The sequence below is a fragment of the Geotrypetes seraphini genome, chromosome 10 (assembly GCF_902459505.1).
Source record: "Geotrypetes seraphini chromosome 10, aGeoSer1.1, whole genome shotgun sequence".
Classification (NCBI taxonomy): Eukaryota; Metazoa; Chordata; class Amphibia; order Gymnophiona; family Dermophiidae; genus Geotrypetes; species Geotrypetes seraphini.
Window position 1 is genome coordinate 46,030,909 of NC_047093.1, and position 22,687 is coordinate 46,053,595.

Below are 22,687 nucleotides of genomic sequence, written 5' to 3' on the forward strand. Positions count from 1 at the left end.
AGGAACTGTGCCTAGCGCCTGCTCAGAAGAGCACATTGTTAGGCACACCTCTTCCTCTCATCCTTGACTGCTCCATCCATTTTCTCAGCTCCATTTTCCTCTTGAAGATCACAGTATTTAGCCGCAGTCCAAAGCCACAATCAGCTGAGCCGGCAGGGAGAGCAGTGACTGCTGGCTCCGCTATGGACTTCATTTTTTAATGGGCGAGTGTACAACACATGCACAACAGCTGTGTCCATTAAAAAAAAGTCCACCGCTGAGCTAGCAGCCCCTGCTCTCCCTGCCAGCTCATCTTGATTGTGGCTCCAGAGCTGGAATCAAGATGAGCTGGAATTGAGAGCAGGGGCTACCTGCTCAGCTGTGCAATTTTTTGTTTGTTTGTTTTGTTTTGGGGAGGGTACAGCTGTAGTATGTATGTTGTGTGAGTGCACAACACATGCACTACAGCTACCGGCAGCTCCAGAACCGCTGGAAAAATTCTCATTAGAAATGAGGGGGCGTTTCCTTTCATGCATCACAAGGACAATTCACTAGAATACTAATGAGCTCCTTGTAATGCATTTGAATAGGGCTTTCAGTGGCTGCCAGGAGGATCAGAAGCAGCCAAGGAGAACCCTTTTGAACATCAGGAAGAGAGGTTCCATGTCAGTAGAAATGCTTTTGAGCACCAGAACCTAAGAGGAAAACAGAGACTTGCTCAGAAAATGACAGAGCCCTTTGGAAACCTTGTTATGCATCTACTACCTTCAGCCTGTCTTGCCAGACATTAATACTTTCAATAAAAGAGACACTCTCCATCTGCAACACATGCTCACAGGGGCAGTCACTTGTCACATAACATAAGCAAACACGAACTCCTGTGGGAATCAGCTGTAAAAGTGTTGTTTCTTCTAACCCTCCTTCCAAATTCCTTCCTAATTATATACAAACAAGTAATTGTTTCTGCCGCTTGTGATTTGCTGTCTGAGGGCTGTCTCTTTATCGTGTTACATTAAGCATTAATCCTGAAACTCAATGCTTCAGATCCACTTGCAAATCCTATGCCAATTCCATTGTTGAAACAGGCAGGCACATCTCATTATTAAAAGCAGGCTAGTGTTAATTGTCTCAATACAAAAGCAGTATAGGAATCGTTGCCTTAATTTGTGCTGTTGATAAAGAATGATCCTTGGTAAACTGCATTTATGGGACTATCAAACAAGGAACCACTGAAGGGAGGTCTGCAGGACACCATGGCTGGCAGCAGCAAATTAGATTCAAATAGCATCTTTAATCCAAGTAAGGTCTGAAAATGCTTTCAAATACTGTATAATGCTTCAGAAGCACAGAGGCAGCTTATTATACGGGGCCGATGCAGAATGCTACCATGGGCCTAACTACTAGGATAATGAGGGTTGAGTACAGGTTGTATGTGCCAAGCAACACAGAGATAGAAGCAATGTAGAGATACACTGTAGATTGAGTGTGGATGTTATAACCACTTGGAAAATATGGTTGCTTACCAGTGGCATACCTGGCAGGGCGAGAACCCGTGGCAGAGCACACCCTCCTCCAGCCGGAGCACCCCCTTCCTCCAGGTAGTGAGAGGGTGTATGGGGCTGTGGCTGTCGGCTCTGTCAGTTTTGCCAGTTCCCCACTCCAGAACAGAAAGTTGATGTCTGAAGGGGCGGGAGCTGGTAGATCTGACAGCCACAGCCCCACAACCATTCCAGCTCCCACCAACTCCCACCCTCACTGCCCCGCCCTTGATATACTACTGCCACACACTGCATTAGAATGAATGCTAGTGAGGCTATTGAGGATTCAGCAGCAATGCTGAGGTAAACAGGGGCTTCTGACACAGTTACCATGAGAATTGTTTTTGCCAGGCACAGGACTGTATACAAAGGTTGGTGGAGAAGATGTTGTGCCAGTTTTTGAACTTAAACTACTGGCTTTGGCTTAGGGTTACCAGATTTTACCGAAGGAAAATCTAGATCCATGGCCACACCCCCAGGACCGCCCAGTTCCACCCCATTCTGCCTGTGTCACGCCCTGTTCTGCCCCCAGCCCGCCTCCCAGATGGCATCCGCACATGTGTGGATGCGACGCAATGACGTCACCGCGTTGCGTCCGCACATGCCCCTTCCCAACGCGATTTTGACAGGAAGATTTTCAAAACCCGGTGCCGGCAGGAGGGAGTGGGCATTCCTTCTGCCAGGGATTGTTTCAGGGGTAGCGGCAGGAGGGATTGGGCATCCCTCCTGCCGGGGGTTATTTTGTAGGCTCCAGCAGGAGGGAGTGGATGGGGGTTCAAGGGTGGTGTCAGTGTGTGAAGGTTCAAGGATGACATCAGGAGAAAGTGGGCATCCCTGTAGCGGGTGGGGTATTCAGGGGTTTCCTGCCGTTACCATTTAGCTGATCGCAGCAGGGCGATTCCCTTCCCATAATCAGCTCAGCAGCAACACAATTCTCTAAATGGACGCTGGTTAGAGAATCAGGGTGGTTAGGCAGGGTTAAGCATCTGTCCATTAGGACAGGCACAATTCTGTATAGGACACCCATGTGCAATTCTCAAAAGCCGCTTAGGCGGCTGCTGAAACCACGCATCCTATACAGAATCAGACCCTTAAAGTCTTCTGTGCATTTCTCTGTATTTCTCTGCATTGTCAGCATTGTCTGCATTGATCAGCAAATACTTTATTGCCATTCACTTTAACATGCCGTCTGCTGGTGTCTTAAGGGAAGTTTTGTTCATGGTCCAGAAACTTGTACACAGACATTTCATCAGCAGGGTGCCTCTGCTTGCTTTACCTCTCTGTATCAGCCCCCTCTGTTTCTTAATGGCAAGGTTAAATGCAGGAATAATGAAAGTAGGTTCCCTGAAACCCAAATCTGGCATACTTTTTTTTTTTTTCCTTTATCCATCTGTTCTTTGAGTAGAACGGGTACAAGTGGATCAATTTTTCACTGTCAAAAATTACAAAAACTAGGGGACATTCGATGAAGTTACAGGGAAGTTCTTCTAAAACCAATAGGAGGCAATATTTTTTCACTCAGAGAATAGTTAAGCTCTGGAACGCATTGCCAGAGGTTGTGGTAACAGCATTGAGCTGTGGAACACATTGCCAGAGGTTTTAAGAAAGGTTTGGACAATTTCCTGGAGGAAAAGTCCATAGTCTGTTATTGAGAAAGACATGGGGGAAGCCACTGCTTGCCCTGGATCGGTAGCATGGAATGTTGCTACTCCTTGGGTTTTGGCCAGGTATTAGGGACCTGGATTGGCCATCGTGAAAACGGGCTACTAGGCTTGATGGACCATTGGTCTGACCCAGTAAGGCTATTCAGATGAATAAAATACAACTGCTTCTAATCTATCATTAGCAACAGCTTGGTTCATTGTGGTCTATAGTAAATCAGAGCAGCTGTTTTGGGGATGTTATAATAAGACAAAATTAGATTATGCTTCCAAAATTTGATGAAGAAACTATCAGACAGGCTCTTTTAGGGCTCATGGCCTCTAGGTTTTCTAACTCTTCTGTTTCTTAGGGTCCAGGAGACTTTTGAGGAATCCTCTACATGGGTTAAGTGGCCTAAGTCCCCGGGGGAGTGGGGACCTTGGTGATCTTTCCTTTCTTCTTTAGCTTATGTAGAGGTATAGATAGCCTAGAAGATGATGCCTTATCTGTAGGAGATTCCTCGACAGCCAGAGCTATTCCTGGGAAAAGGGGATTACTCCACAGTGGTGTGTTTGTTTCATTGTGAAGAGTTAACCTCCTTGATTGGTCAGGCCATCATCCCCCTCTGCCTTTGCACATCCATACAGAAACAGGTTTCCAATGGGGACCCCATCCTAAGATTTTCAAAAAATCTTATAAAGCCTTTCCACTTCAGCTATCATTATTGCAAATGCTTTTAGCGGCATTAGAGGTTCCAAATATGGTGGTTGATGAATAAATTGTACCCTCTTCCTCAGGATTACCTAGATCATCTTACAAAGACCCAAAGTGGTGGTGATAGTTTGACCCTGAGTGAATTTTATGATAAACCTAAAATAGTATAACCCTGTGGTATTATCTATAAATACAAAAAATAGGAGTAGAATACCACTCTATCAGACCCTACACCTCAGTATACTAGAACTTATGTTATATGATTTTTATAGGCTTTTTTTTATATAAACTTTTTAAACATACAACTATATAGCCTCAGAGGTGGAGCCTACGCATGGCAACACAGTCATCAACCGGGAAAATCTGCGTAGTACAAATGCTCCTGCTCCAATCATTGGCTTCTAAATCTAATGTTTCCAAACGTCTTCTTTAATTATTTAAATTACTAAAACTTAATGGAGTAACCCCACACCATTCAGTGCTATAGAATTAATGACATTAATCTGGGTACTCAATATCGACTACTGTGTGTAAAGTCCAAATTTGAAAAACTCGACCAAGAAACTTATCTTTGTTAGTTGAGTATTCTTCATTGTCGAAGTTTAAGCAATAAAATTTTCAAAACATTCCGTTCGCCAACGCGGCCAGCGTTTCGCGGGTATACTATACAACCGCTGCGTCAGGGCCACCGGAACATTCACACACACATCCTAACTGAAGAAATAAACAAACATTAACACATACTCATTCAAAACCTCAAGAAATTCATGTAAAAATTTAAATAATTCAATATTCACATACGTGTACTTAGTCAATGCTTTTCAAACAGAGATAAACTGGCAGCAACACTTGTTTTATAGGCTAAAGACGTCGCAAACGTGCTGACGTCATCCAAACATGACAGTGCACGTTTTGCTTCACAAAACAGCTCTTAATAAAAGTGTTGCCATTCAAATGCCCTATTGAGGCCCATAGGCCACAAAGTATCTAATCTATTAATCCAGCGCTGTTCTTTTTGAGCCAGATAACGTCTGAAATCCCCTCCCCTACTCCCCGGAAAAACTACTTCCAGAACCAGAATTTTTAAAGACCAAAAATCATGAGCCTGTTCTATACAATGCTTTGCCATAGGTGCCCCCAGGACTTTATTCTTGATATTGCTCTTATGTTCGGTGAGCCTTATATTCAGCTTCCTAGAAGTCTGCCCTATGTAAATGAGATCACAGGGACATTGTATGATGTATACAACCCCACAGGTTTTGCAATCAGAAACATGCCGCAGCATGTATATCCGTTTATCCTTCGGATTGCAAAACCTATCAGTACACATAATAAGTTTACACATTTGACAGGAACCACATGATCTATGCCCTAGCTGGGTCCCATCACCATTAGAATTCACACTCAATAACTGTGAGGGACACAAAATCTCCTTAAGATTCCGAGTACGCCGGAATGCTATTTTCAGCTGACAATCTTTAAAAATGCCAGAGGACTGTAAAATTCCCCAGTGTCTCTTTAGGGACCGAACCACCTGATAACATTGGCTCGAATAAGTCACCACACAAGTGATATACTGACCACCTGATCTCTGGGACACAGATCTATTAGGGGTAAGCAAAATATCTCATGTTTGGATGACATCAGCACATTTGCGACGTCTTTAGCCTATAAAACAAGTGTTGCTGCCAGTTTATCTCTGTTTGAAAAGCATTGACTGAGTACACGTATGTGAGTATTGAATTATTTAAATTTTTACATGAATTTCTTGAGGTTTTGAATGAGTATGTGTTAATGTTTGTTTATTTCTTCAGTTAGGATGTGTGTGTGAATGTTCCGGTGGCCCTGACGCAGCGGTTGTATAGTATACCCGCGAAACGCTGGCCGCGTTGGCGAACGGAATGTTTTGAAAATTTTATTGCTTAAACTTCGACAATGAAGAATACTCAACTAACAAAGATAAGTTTCTTGGTCGAGTTTTTCAAATTTGGACTTTACACACAGTAGTCGATATTGAGTACCCAGACTAATGTCATTAATTCTATAGCACTGAATGGTGTGGGGTTACTCCATTAAGTTTTAGTAATTTAAATAATTAAAGAAGACGTTTGGAAACATTAGATTTAGAAGCCAATGATTGGAGCAGGAGCATTTGTACTACGCAGATTTTCCCGGTTGATGACTGTGTTGCCATGCGTAGGCTCCACCTCTGAGGCTATATAGTTGTATGTTTAAAAAGTTTATATAAAAAAAAGCCTATAAAAATCATATAACATAAGTTCTAGTATACTGAGGTGTAGGGTCTGATAGAGTGGTATTCTACTCCTATTTTTTGAATTTTATGATACCCAGACTAAAATGTAAGCAGATATTCTATGTGAACTCTATTATATCAAGGCATTGAACTACTATCTATATTAATAAATACCACTTCTTAGTTTTTAATGTTACTATCAAACTATTCTACTACTCCTTATCATCTTTTCCTGTAATTTGAGTGGCATTTATTTCTGTTTTTAATATATTTTGTATAAACTACTTTGTGTTCCAGGAAGGGTGATATATCAAATATAAACCATAAGCATGACAGGGAAGTGGAGTTGCTCTTTATTAAGAGGCTTTCAGTTCCTCTTTCTGAACTTCAGACAGTTTTCTGTGGTAGCTACGTGATGAAAAACATAGTATACTATGTTTAGCAGCTCCTGTGGTGTAGTGGTTCGAACCCCATGCTTGCCTTGTGACCCTGGGCAAGTCACTTAATCCTCCACTGCCCCAGGTACATTAGATTGTGAGCCCACCAGGACAGATAGGGAAAATGCTTGAAGTACATGTATGTAAACTGCTTTGAGTGTGGCTGTAAAACTATAAAAAGGTGGTATACAAGTCTCAATTCCTTTCCTTTCCTTAAGACATGGCAAAATGTCTTCACTGCCTGTCTTGGCTACCATTTTCCTGATTCTTTCTAGACCTATTTTATTAATGCCAGGTGGTATTTCAAGTATACTTTCATCATTGATGTCTTGAGGGTCTGGAGCTATCTGCAAAGGTTAACATTACTATTTATGTGGTCCAACCTACCCAAATAGTTATCTGGGCAATGGTACCAAATATTGAAGGTGCCTGGACAATTCCTAGCTATACTGCTGCTCTACCCATGGCCCACCCTGGCACTAGGAAACAACACAGTATAACTGACACCAAAGAAACAAATTTAAAAGAGCTTTATCGTAATCCTTAGTAATTCAGGAAGACGTGACATGGGCCTGTGTTCCGCCTAGATAATTTTCATCGGGAGTCTGAAGTATTCATGATAAAAAGTATGACTCATCTTTCAATAATCAAACCAAACTTCAAGCCTTGCAGGCTGTAGCACTTCAGACTTCTTCTTGACAGTCCTTAGTAGTCCTAAGATCCATCAGGGAAGCTCCATCCTCTTCCTTCTTGTACTTCTTGCAAAGGCATTGTTGACTTATACTGCTGGCCTGCCTCCCCAGCACTCCCCTCAGCTTGTTCTTTCTCTTCTCTTTCACCCTCATGGCACTCTCAGTGTACCACACACATGGCTTGCCCAGAGGAGTAGAAGGAAGAAGTGGCCCCAGCACATTCCTTGACTTCAACATCCAGCCACTCTGCTTGGCTGAGAGAATCTCTCTTTCCAGTTCCTTTTTACTTTTGTTCAATGACCCAAATGTATCCTTGGTTAGCTGATCACATAATCTCCTCACAGTCCCCTCATTAAATTTAATCTTTTCCTTACACTATTGAAGTTCTTCCCTTCCACTCCTCATGTACAAGTAAGTTGTTGTGCTAATAAGTCATTGTCTATGGAATGTTATGTATGTATTTTGTCCTGTTTGAATTAATTAATTAATTAATTTCGATTTTTATCCCTTCCTCCCAGTAGCTCAGAACGGGTTACAAGCCAACAATCACAATGGAAAACATTTTAGACAGTACAAGACTATACAGCAACTTAAGTACATCGTGGACAGTTCAAAGACTATACAGCAACTTAAGTACAGGAGAGTGCAGAAAGGAGGGGGAATATAAGGGGGTCAAGGGGTAGTTTGCAGTTAAAATTTCAGTTAAAAAGGAGGGTCTTTACTGCTTTCCGGAAGGTCATTGAAGTTCTGTAGTCTGATTTGGGGGGGGAGGGAGTTGGTTCCAGAGATGGGGGATGAAGTGGCTGTAGGAGCATTTGCAGGTGGTTTCTGACAGGAGAGATCTTCCTGGGGGGATACATAGGTGTTTCTCCGTTTCAGAGCGGAGGAGGCTTGTGGGGGTGTACAGGGTTAGCTTGGTTCCTATGTATGCTGGGGTGGTAGCGTTGATTCTTTTATGTGCTATCACCAGGGCCTTGAAAGCACAGCATTGGTTGATTGGAAGACAGTGCTCTGCGCAGAGGGCTGGAGAGATAGGGTCATGATGAGGTTGTGTAGGAGGCGGATTGCTGTGTTTTGTACGCGCTGGAGATGTTTGAGATCTTTTTTGGCCATTCCATTAAATAGGGAGTTACAGTAATGTAATGTAATGTAATGTAATTTATTTCTTATATACCGCTAAACTCCGTTAGGATTCTAAGCGGTTTACAGAAAATAGACAATAGGGTGCATTAAAATTATAAGTAAAATAGGTACTTAGAAATTCCCTTACTGTCCCGAAGGCTCACAATCTAACTAAAGTCCCTCCTGGAGAGAACATAGGCGTAGAGGAGTTGGGCTAGGTCAGGTTTGGAAATGTAATTTACTTGTATTGTATTTTTTTTATGAATGTACTGTACCAAATTTAATATGTACAGCACTTAGAATGTTTTTTATAAGTGTTTTTATCAAATTTTAAATAAACTGTAAACCCCGAAGAAGGCTCTGCATAGCCAAAACACAGCCTGTCAGGTCATTCCAATAAAGGGTCATTTAAATAAATCCTTGACTTACAAGAACACAGACTTCAGGACAGAGACTCTTTTTACTGACTTTTAGTACTCTGGTCCATCATGGTTTAAATACCATTGTATCTCCATTTTTTTGTTGTTTCTATTTGCCCTCCTTCATTGTCATTGTTGAGTGATAATTGTCTCAAGCAGAGAAGAAGTAAAGCAACTGTACATCAGGCTGCATCCTCCTCCCCTGCTGCCTGATGCTGATTGCGGGATTTGAACCATAAGGGGCCTTACAGTGTCCCCCCCCACCACCCATGGTTCAGATTCTGCTGTCATTGACAGAGCAGCAGGGGCAAACATGGCCTTCATGCAGTTGCTCGCTTCCTCCTTTGCTTGTGCTGATGAATGGTGAGATGAGAGAGGGAGCTAAAAGGTGTTTTTGCTTTTCCTTGTATATTCCTTGTATCATGCTGAGCCACTTAAGCACTACGGAATCGTTCACCATTACCTTGTACTATGTTTAGCCTATAAAAATATGATTCAGATATTTCTGATCCTGCTGGGGGGAGGGGAGAAAGAGAAGGAAAGCATATCAAGGAAAGGTGTAGCTGGATAGGAAGGATGGGTGATGGCTAGGTATGGCAGGGGAAGAGAGAAGAAAGGAGAGAGCTAGTCATTGAGAGAGATCTATGGTAGGGTGTGCACCTGAGGGTGGTGATTTACAAAGAGCTAAAAAGTGAGATTATATGTAAGGGGTAATTTGCTGGGGAGGAGGAAAGAGAAGAGGAAAGAGTTGTGTGTGTTGGGAGGGAGTTTGAGAGAGAGTTATATTTGTACAAGGGGATGCTGAAAAGTTCTCAGTCCAACCAACCAACTTCCTAAATTCTGAGCATTATTTTGTCATTTTAACTGAAAAGAGCGCTATCTTTTTTTGTTAAGTGTCAATTCGCAGAATCAAAATTCTATGAGGGTATGATTTTGATATTGTTTCAGATCGCTGATTGAATTATATCCATGTCATTCTCTTCTTGGTTGGGCTGTGAACTTTTCAGCACCCCCTTGTATAGGCCGGGGAGGAGTGTTTTCAGAAAGACAGCTGGGGATGTATGTGCTTAGAGAAGGTATGAAAAATAAAGCAATTGGTGTCTTAATGTAGTAGCAGCTGAGAGAGAGAGAGCACCTGTGGAAAAGTTTTTAAAAAGACAAGGATGGTGAAGGAACTGAGGGGAAGGTCTTGCTGTGGGATAGTGAGAGATGGAAAGAAAGTTGGGGGTGTCCCTCCTGAAGAGGGGCCTGAGAGTACTGAGTTGAAATTGGCAAATGTGTGTGTGTGGGGGGAGGTCCTGCTCTTTGGAAACTAAGACTGCATGGGAGGGGGAGTGTTTGTCAAGCAAGGAGAAAGCTAGGTGGCAGTCAGGCCTGGAGCATGAAGAAATTCTACACAAAATATTACAAATAAAGAACGCAAAATGTTTTAATACTCTGCACAGCTAAAAATGCTCCATGATGCATCTCTCACACAATGAGATACAACGCAAACTGTAAAACTAATTCAGCATTATAGAAATTCCTCAATTAACAACATTTTCTGAATTTCATTGTCCTTCTTTTTTTTACAGTGGAAAGGACAGTACTGAAAAGGGGCAATGAAAGTATTTTATCATCCAACAATCATCTCATTGAAGATGCAGGAGGCAACTATAAACCACCAGACACAAGTCCCAAAGCAATTGACCTTTAAAGGATCATGCTGCCTACATTGTTCAAATAGCAGTATGTTTCACCGCTCTCTTCCTTCCTCTCTAGATCTTATTTGCAAGTCTCTCTCTTTTTTTTTTTTTTTTAAACAGTAAAGATATGCACTTTCACAAGTGAGATGCCTGCATGGGGTACAGAAAAGGGCCAGCACAGCAGTGTCTCCAATGCATCAAAATATGCAATTACAGGAGAACTCAAGTGGGAAAAATCTATACAAGTGTTAGCACATGCACTGAAAAAGTTGAATCTAAATTTTCCTTGTATTAAGTTCATATTAGGGTGTGGTTTTCTAACTGCCTGTACTGGTTCAAAATGTGGGCATACTATTCATTGTGCACCTTTGCAAGATATTCAAAATAAAAATAATATGAAAAAATAAAAAAAATAAAACAACAACAACAACAAAAAAAATCAGGTGATACCTTTTTTATTGGACTAACAAAAATTATTTTTGTTTTATTTTTTTTTTTAGTTCCACATATTATCTTTAAGAGTGGACTAACATGGCTGTCATACCATTTCTCTCATAATAAAAGTAGGATCTATTTAAATTATCCCAGGAAAACATATCCCCGTAGTAACAAGGTAAATGACAGCAGATAAAACCCAGTATGGTCTATTTCAGTGTTCTTCAATGTAAGGTCTGGGCCCCCCCCCCCCCCCCCGAGACTTCTGGAATGGCTCTCACTGTCTTTCTGGGGGGGTTCTTTCCTGCTTACTCTGCCTCTTTACCCATGCTCAGGACAGAAAGAGGAGGGGAGAAGAGCCACATGCTTGAAATACAAGCATTTCTCAAAAGAAAAATGAAAATTCATTTGGAAATGCTCACAACCTTGAAGATACTCCCTAATGAAGATTGAAGGTGAGGATGAAAGTTATTGGCACCCACTGGTCAGCAGTGTCATGGGCCCCATGGGAAAATATTTATCAGCTTTCTGAGTATAAAATATGCACACACAATGGAAATATCAAAAGAATGTGTGCAATTCCAAACCTCATTCCAAGCTCACCCCTAGGAATGTATCTGCCTACAGTGAGTTACAGAACACGTGAAATACCACTATGTCTACACTTTTATATGCTATACATGTTTATAAAATACGCAAATATATACAGCAAAGGTACTTACCTGTAGCAGGTGTTCTCCAAGAACAGCAGGCATATATTCTCACATGTAGGTGACATCATCCACGGAACCCGGTACGGGCACTACCAAATGCACTATCACTTTAAATCAGGGGTGTCAATGTCCCTCCTCGAGGGCCGCAATCCAGTCGGGTTTTCAGGATTTGCCCAATGGATATGCATGAGATTTATCTGCATGCACTGCTTTCATTGTATGCTAATAGATCTCATGCATATTAATTGGGGAAATCCTGAAAACCCGACCGGATTGCGGCCGTCGAGGAGGGACTTTGACACCCCTGCTTTAAATCTTTAGGCAGTGCCCATACCGGGTTCAATGGATGATGTCACCTATGTGGGAGAATATTATACCTGCTTGTCCTTGGAGAAATATATTTATACCTGCCTACAAATAGAGCATCCAGAATGCCACCTAAGCCACAACATATGCAGGTCTTTCCACATACTGCTGCTACTGAACATTTATACATTGTCACAATCCCATGGAAGATGACAATTATCGGTGTCAGGTCAAAAGCGCGCCAGGACAAAGGTGCGCCCAGACAATTGAGCGCAGTGCGGAGGCGCGCGCCGCTCAAAATTACTGTTTTTAGGGCTCCGACGGGGGGGCATGGGGGGAACCCCCCACTTTACTTAATAGACATCGCATCGCGTTGTGAGGGCGTTGTGGGGGGTTTGGGGGGGTTGTAACCCCCCACATTTTACTGAAAACTTCACTTTTTCCCTGTTTTTAGGGAAAAAGTTAAGTTTACAATAAAATGTGGAGGGTTACAACCCCCCAAAACCCCCATAACGCCGGCGCGATGTCTATTAAGTAAAGTGGGGGGGGGGGGTTCTCCAACAAAACCCCCCGTCGGAGCCCCTAAAAACAGTAATTTTGAGTGGCGCGCGCCTCCACGCTGCGCTCAATTGTCCGGGCGCGCCTTTGTCTTTCGTGCCATTGTCTATGAACCCAATTATCGGGTCCTAGGAACAATCTGAGCATGGTTTCTGCAGTTAACATTATATAATTGGAAAGCTATATATCAAGAAAAAGTTGGCTGAGGACTACTAGATATTTTAATAAACAAAAAAAAAATCATTTTACTTTGACTCAGAAAACAAGATGCCTGCACATTTTTCAAAAGCAACAAATGATTCCATGGAAGAAGGAAAGCTTACACTTGCTGGGATCTGGACACCCAGATTCAAGGAGCTGGTTGCTCACCTGGAAAATATTGGAGAAGTCGCGTAGGTTGAATATGTAGTGGAATTTGATAGCAGTAGGAAGGAAGGTGGCTGCAACTTTCTGATGCAGTCCAAGTGCCAAATTGATGAGTTGCTGGGCTGACTTCTGGATTGGCTGCGAGAAGTTACCCACTTTCAGGTGCTGCATCAGGATGGTGCTATAGATCGTGGACAAGGCATCCATGCCAGGGAAAGACAGGGCAAACACGCTGAAATGACGCTAAAAGACAGTCACAGGAGAAATGATGTACTTAGCACACTGCTAGTGACACATTCTTATCTCTTTTTTTTTTTTTTTAACATACTCATCTTTCTAAATCAGGGACTTCAGGTTTTCAGGATTCCAAAATGAATATGCATGAGACAGATTTGCATGCAATGGAGGTAGAACAGCTAATGTGTTGGTTTTATATTTTGTAAATAGCATAGAACTGCGGTGGAGGTATTGTGGCTTTGACAAAGGGTAGAAAGTTGAGGATTTTCAGAATAAAATCTTAAGAGGGTTTAAAACAATATCTGTCTGGTAATTTTAGACACATCAAGTGAAAATGGAATAGAATGTTACATATTATAAAGGCCTGGATTCTATAAATGGCATTGCTTTAATTGATTCTAATCAATGCAGTAATTAACCGCGCTGTTAAAAACCAATTGAAAGCTCATTTTAAAAAATTAGGCACCAGAATCCCATTTAAGCACGGTGCCTAAGGTCAAAGTAGGCATGGTTAGGGGCGGAGACGACCTTAGGCACCACTATGCTTGATTGCCCATCAAACTTAGGCACCAATAATATAGGCCTTTAAAACCCTGGCCTACATTATTAGTGCCTACGTTTTTTTTCTCAGGCATTGGTAGCCGCAATTCTGTAAACGATGCCTAAGCATGATTGATATGCGGACGGTTCTGTTTTTTGCAGCTGCTGCTCGATGTAGGTTCTGTTTACAGAATCTAGCCCAAAATAGCTCCAAAGTAGGAGCTCACCGCTTTTGAAAATAGAAACATTCTTCTCTTCTTCCATAAAGGATAAAAAATGAATCTTCAAACTTTAGAATACGGATGGAAAAGAATAGGTGATACTAATTTGAAAGAAAATTAGAGGAAGTTGTTTCAGGAGTATCATAGTGTGATAGATTAGTTCAGTGGCCTCATACTGCAGCCCGGGGGCCACATGTGGCCTGCCAGGTACTATTTTGAGGCCCTCAGTATGTTTATCATAAACACAAAAGTAAAATAAAACAGTTTCTTGATCATATGTCTCTTTAGCTATAAATTACAATATTATTATTAAGACTTAGCCAAAAGGAAAGATTTATAAACTATAAAGAATTTTACCTCATGCAAAATTGTCATTTCTTTAATAAGACATTAACTATTTTTTCAGAGGCCCTCCAAGTACCTACAAATCCAAAATGTGGCCCTGCAAGGGTTTGAGTTTGAGATCACTGATCTAGTTAAAAGGCTGATATCATATTGAAAGCACCTAACTTTTACTAAGCCATGGCAGAGTTTTGTACCGTGGCTCAAAGCGCAAAACAATATTCATAACAACTTTCATTTCTTTCTTACAAAGATGCACAGAAATTAAATGTAATTTCTAATTCAGCCCTCTTATATTAACAGAATGACTTTTGCATGCCATTTCACAATCATCATTTTCCAATGTGAAGCAGACAAGATATGCAAATAAAAACAAGAAGTCAAAGTACCAGTCACAACACTTGGCTCCTTCACACATACTCCATCAGATAAGCCTTGTAGAAACTCAAGATTTTACCAAAGTTACACAAGTACACCATGATCTTCTTCACACAGTTTTCTTTATCATTATACCTAACCTGAGGCATTCCCCAGAAAGTGTTTGTGGTTGAGTTGGTTTTGTATGCAGTTTGGGAAAATCAAAACAGAGGAAGAATCTGAAGAATGTCTGGAAATTATATACCATAGCAGTGACATACATGTAACCATTTTTGTAGAATAAGAATGTGGTGTGTAAATCTGCTATTAAGACAAAATACCTCATCAATTGTCCTCAACTTCCCAATGCTGTCAAGAAACCTCTCCTTTAAGCAAAATATACCTGAAGACGAGGATTGATGGTGAAACTGCCAGCTGTGGGATTCATGCATGACACATACTGAGCGTTCATAATTTCCTTCAGGGAAAGCTTGTTTCGGTCATACCTTTCGTGAAAAGGGAAGCAAAGTGCAGAATCACCATCAGACGTGAGCTTCGCAGCAAATGTTGCCGACACATGCACATTAAACTAAGATTTAGCAATGTTTGGAATTAACCTCATGGTGAGTGCTCTGCACTGCCCAGTGGTAAATGTGGCATCCTATTCCTAGCCCTGTGCTTGGAGTGCTCCATAGCTAACTCTTAGACAATTTTGCAAATATCCAGAACAATGTGCTGTTTGCAGAACTATTTACTACAGGTTTTAGTAGAAGGATTTCATCAAGAAACATAAGGGAAAGGATGAATTTTGCTGGTTTTCACTTATGTTTCCAAAACTTTTGGCCATTAAATTTTTCAAGTCAGATGTGTTACATAAACAATTGCCCTAAGAGAAACAGAGATATATGACGTCAAGCATGTTCTAGAAATATGCAAACCTGCTACAACACTACTGCAGTTTCATATCCAGTACAGGAGGTTGTAGCAATTCATTAAGAGCAGAAATTTGGGGGGCCTTTTTACTAAAGCTTATCTTGCGCTAACACAAATTAACATGCAATAAGCTTTAGTAAATGAGGCCCATGTTAAGAGTGACTTGCCAGTAGACTGTACACGTGACAAAGAGTGGGGAAGTTATCTGCATAAAATGGGACCCTCTACAGTATTATAATAACCCAACTTAACTGTAGCCTGCATTGATAATTTCCCTCCCCCTCCCGTTGCATAAAATGGGACCTGTGCTAAAATAGCATGAGTTAGTGGTAAAATAACCCATCTAAGGCTTAATCGGTGCCAATTAGAGAATGACACGGGGACAAAGTTTGTCTCCATCCCCACCCCATCCCATCCCTGCAAGCTCTGTCCCTGTGGGCACTCTCTCCGTCCCCACAGGCTCCATCTCCGTCCCCACCCCGTCTCCCCAAGCTCTGTCCTCATCCCCGTGGACTCTGTCCTCATTTGCAGAAGCCTTGAACACTTATTATTTTATATTTAAATGTTTTCATTAAAGTATGAAAAGGGACAACATTTTGTACTACTTTTTATAAATTCTATATGGGGCTGCCTAGATTAAGATGGCGATAATACACATAAATACTGGTATTCTAGTTATTATGTGAACATTTGCAAGAAGATGACTATTTTCTATCTAAGTGTTATTATGTAAGTATATGCCTAGATGTGATAGCATTTTTCAGGTGAGTATTCACAAAGGTGTAGTTTGAGCAGAGCATAGGTAAGTACGTGTATAGATTATAAAAATTTTATAAACTGAATGCATTCTTTAACAAGCTAGATGCGAGTATTTATAACAAATGTTATATACAGAAAAGTAGGTGTCTCTTTTTTTTATGGATCAGGTTCCAAATAGGCACACCTAGAAATAGAAGCCCCCTATACAGAATTACCTTCCATGGGTCCTATTTACTAACTCTTCTCTCATAAGCATCCTAACCCTAGAAAGTACAGGGAAAGGAGGGTACAAAAGTTCCAGACCAGCACAGGCCCACTAGGGTGGATCTCACCTGTGGATGCTCACTGGAACCCTCTAAACTAGGGAGCAATAGCTATCCTGGGAGGCCTTAGCAGATTCATATGATAAGAGGGGGATAGCTGTAGTTGTGCCCTGAGAGCTGGGTTAGATTCTACTTCACCAGAAATGAGGAGACCGTTGTCTCATTCCTGTTCCCAGATGGGTCAACTATCACTTAATCGCTTAACTCATCCACACAGTCAGTGCTGGTCCCTGAATATGACCATAAGGAGGCAATTTTCCAACTATGTATACTGGGAACTTTTTACAAGCAGGCTTCACACACATTTTCCAAATGAATGCACACACACATACTTTTACTTTGAAACATGCCATTGCATGTATGGAACTGTTTTTTTTCTGCAGGCTCTCTTTCACTGAAAAGAAACCATGCAGCTATGAAAATATCATCTATGCATGCTATTTTCCTTCCCTCATATAAACCTGTTCCCAGGAACACCTACTCTCAAGGTGGCTAAACAAGCCTCGAGGGATGGTGCATGACAGCTAATTAATGTAAGTAAAATACTCTTTACCTAGGACAGGGGTAGGCAATTCCGGTCCTCGAGAGCCGGAGCCAGGTCAGATTTTCAGGATATCCACAATGAATAGATATGAGATGGATTTGCATGCACTGCCTCCTTGAGATGCAAATCTATCTCATGCATATTAATTGTGGATATCCTGAAAACCTGACCTGGTTCTGGCTCTCGAGGACTGGAATTGCCTAGCCCTGACCTAGGGTAAATGACTTTGATAATTGCCCTCCTTAAACCCACTTTTCCCCGGGTAGAATTTGCAACAACTGCCCATCCCAGGCATAGCAGCAGCACCCACCAGTGACTGTAGTCCATGTGCTGCCGGATGAGTGTGTGCGGCTGCACTGTACCATATGTGTCTACCTCTGGCATGTTCATATCATCTATGAAGTAGATCAGCTTCCTGGTGCCAGGGGGGCCATAATTCCGGCCAGCCTTCTTCTCCAGGGGTTTCTCCAGGATTGCTGATTGTTGGCCCAAAAGAAAAATAAGAGATTCAAAGAACCGGAAGGATGCTTTTTGCAAGAATAATAAATGTCAGACCAGCCTTCAAGGTGACCCCTCTCCAAGGTGTGGAACAGCTGCACAGCTATGCAGATGTGTCCATCTCCAGCATAAACTACCAGGAAGCTGGACATTTTAGGCCAGCCTATTCTGCATGGAATTATGCCATCTTCATTTAGTGGTAGTACATATGGCCAGAGTGCCTTAATGACATTACAGCTGGTAATTTTATTAGGGATTTTTCCAGCATAAACTCTGTTTTGTACATAGAAAGGGCTTTTATATTAAAAAAAAAAAAAAAGAAAGATTGCTCCACAATACAGCTGCATAAAATTACAAACAGCAACAAAGACAGCACATATTTTACATTTATTTAGCATGACCTACATGCAGGCATATTTAGGGGTGTAGTTTGGGTGGGAAGCTGGTAGTCACAAAGTGCACACATAGACCCCGATTCTATAAAGTCCACCTAAAGAGTTAGGCACCGATATTGGCACCTAACTTAATTGATCAATAGGCTTAATCGGTGCCAATTAGAGAATGACATGGGGACAATGTTTGTCCCCATCCCTCCAAGCTCTGCCCCTATGGGCACTCTCTCCATCCCCACAGGCTCCATCTCCATCCCCACCTCATCTCCCCAAGCTCTGTCCTCATCCCCATGGACTCTGTCCTTATTTGCACAAATCTCAAACACTTATTATTTTATACTAGCTGATGCCCCGGCGTTGCACGGGTATTTAATTATAGCAATAACACTGTAAATGGATTCAAATAAAGATACTTTATAGTGGTGAATGAAATTATTTTTTTACAGCTTAATAAAAAGTACAATATTCAAATTATAATGTGAAATATTTGACAAAATGAATACAATACAACTAACGCAAAACGTGATTATAAACAACATTTTTAGTTTCACCTCCTGGAGCAAGAACATATAAATTCTTGGGTGAACCCAGCCCTGAGCAAGCAACATAGAGTTGTGGGCAGCGAGACCCCCAGAACATATCACCCCAGGTAGTGAGGGATCTGCATACCAAGTTTCATTCAAATCGGTCAAGCCGTTTTTGCGTGATCGCGGCACATACACACACACATACATACCTCCGATTTTATATATATAGATTTAAATGTTTTCATTAAAGTATAAAAAGGGTCAGTATTCTGTACAACTGTTTATAAATCACAAATAGAGCCTTCCATTTCTATTTGGTGTTGGTACAACCTTCCCAAAGATTCAGTTGCCTATGCTTTTACATTATCTGGTAAGCTAACTGAATTGTCTTTCAGACTTGGGTGTAGAAGAGTGTGTGGCGCAGTGGTTGGAGCTACAGCCTCAGCACCCTGGGGTTGTGGGTTCAAACCCCGCGCTACTCCTTGTGACCCTGGGCAAGTCACTCAGTCCTCCATAGCCCCAGATACGTTAGATAGATTGTGAGCCCACCGGGACAGATAGGGAAAATGCTTGAGTACCTGATTGTAAAAACCGCTTAGATAACCTTGATAAGCAGTATATCAAATCCTAATAAACTTGAAGAGAACCTAAACTGCATAGTGACATGAACAGGAAAATAAGTATAATATGTTAGAAATGTTCCTTGATGCCAGCAACAACGGATTAATCTATTGCAGTAACAGTAAGATGCCTGATCAGGATGTTGCAGAAGGCAGACAAGACAAAATTATATCATTTAACCTTTTCCTATCGTAATAAATTTTACGTTACGCTGGTTCCAATCGTAATTATTTTAGCAAAGTTTTGTATTATTCACCGTTATCATTTACGGCTATTGTAAACATAATGTAAATAAGTCATAAGTTTGTAAATTAAAATATTTTGTGTTCCTGGCTCTTTATTAGTCCATACAGACTGTTTATCCACTGTCTATGTAATTTTTGGAATGTCCCATCATCCGGGACACACGATAGGAAAAGGTTAACAGTAATTCACTGAAATCCAAAAGCAGCTTCTGCAGGATTTTTTTTGGTTTTTTTTTTTTAAATCATTGAATTCAGTTGCCAATTGTCCAAGATGTGTTACGTTTTTACATATTGATACTAGTCTCAAGTTTTTAGAGAATGACACGGAGACAAAGTTTGTCCCTGTCCCTGCGGGCTCTGTCCCTGTCCCGCCCTGCAGGTACCCATCCCCGTGTCATTCTCTAGTGCTGATATTTGTACGCAACACCTCACAATCAGCTTTAATTAAAAGTTAGGCGCCTAACTTGAAAAACTTGATTCTATAAAAAGCAGGCACCTAGCCCAAAGTGCCTGCACTACAACTGGGCATGGTCAGAGGCAGATCATGGGTGTGTTTTCGATTTAATCATCTCTTTGTGAATAAGGTGCCATTAGGCTATGATATCGGCGGCTAACGCTAGGCCAACAAAACCCCGACATAAATATGGTACGCCTAAATGTTAGGACATTGAGTGCTACCTAAGCATACTTAGGGCTCCTTTTATAAAGGAGCGCTAGCGGTTTTAGCACGCGCATAGCGTGCACTAAAATGCCACCCGCTACCACCTCCTTTTAAGCAGGCGGTCATTTTTCAGCTAGCACGCACTATAGCGCGCGTTAATCATGTGGTACTAAAAGCACTAGCGCACCTTCGTAAAAGGAGCCCTTAGGTAATACTAAGCATGATTCTATAATGGGTACCTAAGTTTTATAGAATCAGTGCCGATATTGGTGCCTAACTCTAGGTGAACTTTATAGAACCAGGGCCATAGCCCCTAATTCTACAAAACATTAGGGGCCCAATTACATGCCCACTTATAGAATAAAATCAGTTTTACACATAAAATAATTAGTTAATTAGTGCTAAATTGGAACTTCATTGGAGATAAGTATCAATAACTAGCACTAATTAGGAGCTGCATGCATGACTGACTTATGTCCCTATTCTGTGTGCAACTGCAAGGGGGCATTAACATGAATGGGGCATAGGCATGTCAGGGACATTCCAACTATTCCTCTGCATACTTTATAGAATGCTTGCATTTGCGCACACAGCTTGTACCTAGAGTCTGGCTCATACCTGCAAAATCACACTAGTATCCTATAACCGATTTGGCATGCAACTCTGCTGTTATAAAATGCTAGAATAGCACCCAGTTTTCTGGGGCCTAACTTCCAAGACTATTTATAGAATTCTCCCCATAAATTATAAAATGCAAAACTATGCAGATATTTCTTCATGGAATGGATGGTGAATTCATGGAACGACCTCCCAGGGGGGATGAAAACTGAATTTAAGAAAGCTTGAGACAAGTAAATAGGATCTCTAAAGGAGTGAAAAGGAGAACAGATGTCATGTATGGGCAAACTGGAAAGGTTACATGGTCTTTATCTGCCTTCATTTTTCTCTATTTATAAGGTGGAAAAGAAGGCTTACTGCAAAAAGTGTTTAAAGTGTTTTGTGGTAATTTGTCTATCAGTGTACCCTAATCACATGCTATTAAAAAAAAAAAAATTTTCAGAAGAGGGGCATTCAGGGTGTGGAATGGCACGGAAGCATTATCCAGCTAGTCTGTTCACATTAGCGTGATCTAACTGGAAAATGTTAACAATGTGGGAGCACTAAGGGCCTGATTCTGTATAGGACGCCAGTCTCAGTGGCCGCCTAAGAAGCGGCTGCTGATTGTGTATTAATCATGCACTAGCATCCAATACAGAATTGCATCTATTTTGACCCCCCCAGATTCTTTAACTGGCACTGGTTAGAGAATTGCGCCTGATCGCAAATATATGCAGCTGAAATGTAGACCAGAAAACCCTGGCCTACATTTCAGCTGCTTATCTTTGCTGAGGGATCTTGAAACTAGACCACTGCTTGCCATCAGCTAATTGCAGCATGGGAATCCCTGATTAGCTGAGCCGGCAGGATTCCCCAAAACTACATCTTTGGGGAGTCTTGCCAGCTCAGCTGATCGGGGGAATTCCCCTGCTATGATCAGCTGAACTGGCTGCAGTGGGCAGAAGAACCCCTCAAACAGCAGGAGGGATGCCCACTCTCTCCTGCCTGAACGACCCCCCCCCCCAAATCCCCCCCACACACACATTTTTAGAGGAAGACTGGCAAGAGGAATGTTCACTCCCTCCTGCCATCAGGCCCGCCTCTTCAAAATGGCAAACCTTCCCCTTCCCAGTACATCCTGGGATGTGCAGGGAGGGGCCTAAGACCTGATTCAGAGACATGCTAGAAATGAGTTTAGTGCACAGGAAAACCCCACATTAAAATGTGTTAAGCCCATTTCTTAGTGCATCTTAATAAAAAAAAAAAAAAAGTCCCTATGTGTGATTATAAAATACTCCCAAACTAGGCACCTGTAAGGCCTCCAAACCTAGGCAACCTGTTATAAAATTGTCCTTATAAAGTGTGTATGAATTGATTAGCAAGACATGTAGCCCTTAAACTTTGTTGCATTTTATGCTTTAATATGCTGCAAAGAAATAGTAAAAATAATTTGGCAAGAAGTCTAATTTTTCAACAAAAATCTTTGAATTTTATTGACTATTTATAGAGTGCTTCATTAAAATTTTAGCTTTGATCTATCAGGTGTGGAAGCTTGCCTTTCTCATCTCCTTGTTGACTATCTGCACAACATTTGAAACAGATGTCACCTCTTTTACTGTTCTGGCTATAGCCATTTAACTAAAGATAAAGCAGCAGGTGACAGCATTCTGTTACTTCTTCCAAGAGTCACATTCTGGTACAACAGATCTTTGTCCCTGCTTGCTAGTTAACTTCTTATAGCGCATCTGCCCATTTTTCTTACCTCCTACAAACTCTACCTAACCTTTTACGTTAACCTGAATTTCACATGACTTAAGACTCCTTCTAATCTTATCCTAGAATTTCCTGAATTCTGGAACCATCATCATCCTGGGATGCTGTTAATTCACTCATTCACCTTTCTTGCGGGCCCTATGATTAAGCTGTAGTAAGTGCTGCTTAAAAAGGCTTATCACCAGTAAGCAAAAGGAACAGAGATTCAAGGGCAAACAGGTACAATCCCAGAAGAAAGTACAACAACAAAAGAGCCCG

The 22,687-nt window shown here is 41.5% G+C and overlaps 1 protein-coding gene across 2 annotated transcripts in view; it reads right to left on the bottom strand.

The window, feature by feature from the left end:
- Positions 1 to 22,687, bottom strand: part of DNAH9 (dynein axonemal heavy chain 9) — a 366,622-nt gene that overhangs the window by 227,399 nt on the left and 116,536 nt on the right. For both annotated transcript variants that reach the window (XM_033960210.1, XM_033960209.1), the window contains exons 39-41: positions 17,426 to 17,591; positions 14,960 to 15,062; positions 12,863 to 13,102 (exon numbers count right to left, since the gene is read on the bottom strand). In XM_033960210.1, the coding sequence (XP_033816101.1) occupies positions 12,863 to 13,102; positions 14,960 to 15,062; positions 17,426 to 17,591 (509 nt within the window). The remainder of the gene's footprint in view (positions 1 to 12,862; positions 13,103 to 14,959; positions 15,063 to 17,425; positions 17,592 to 22,687) is intronic.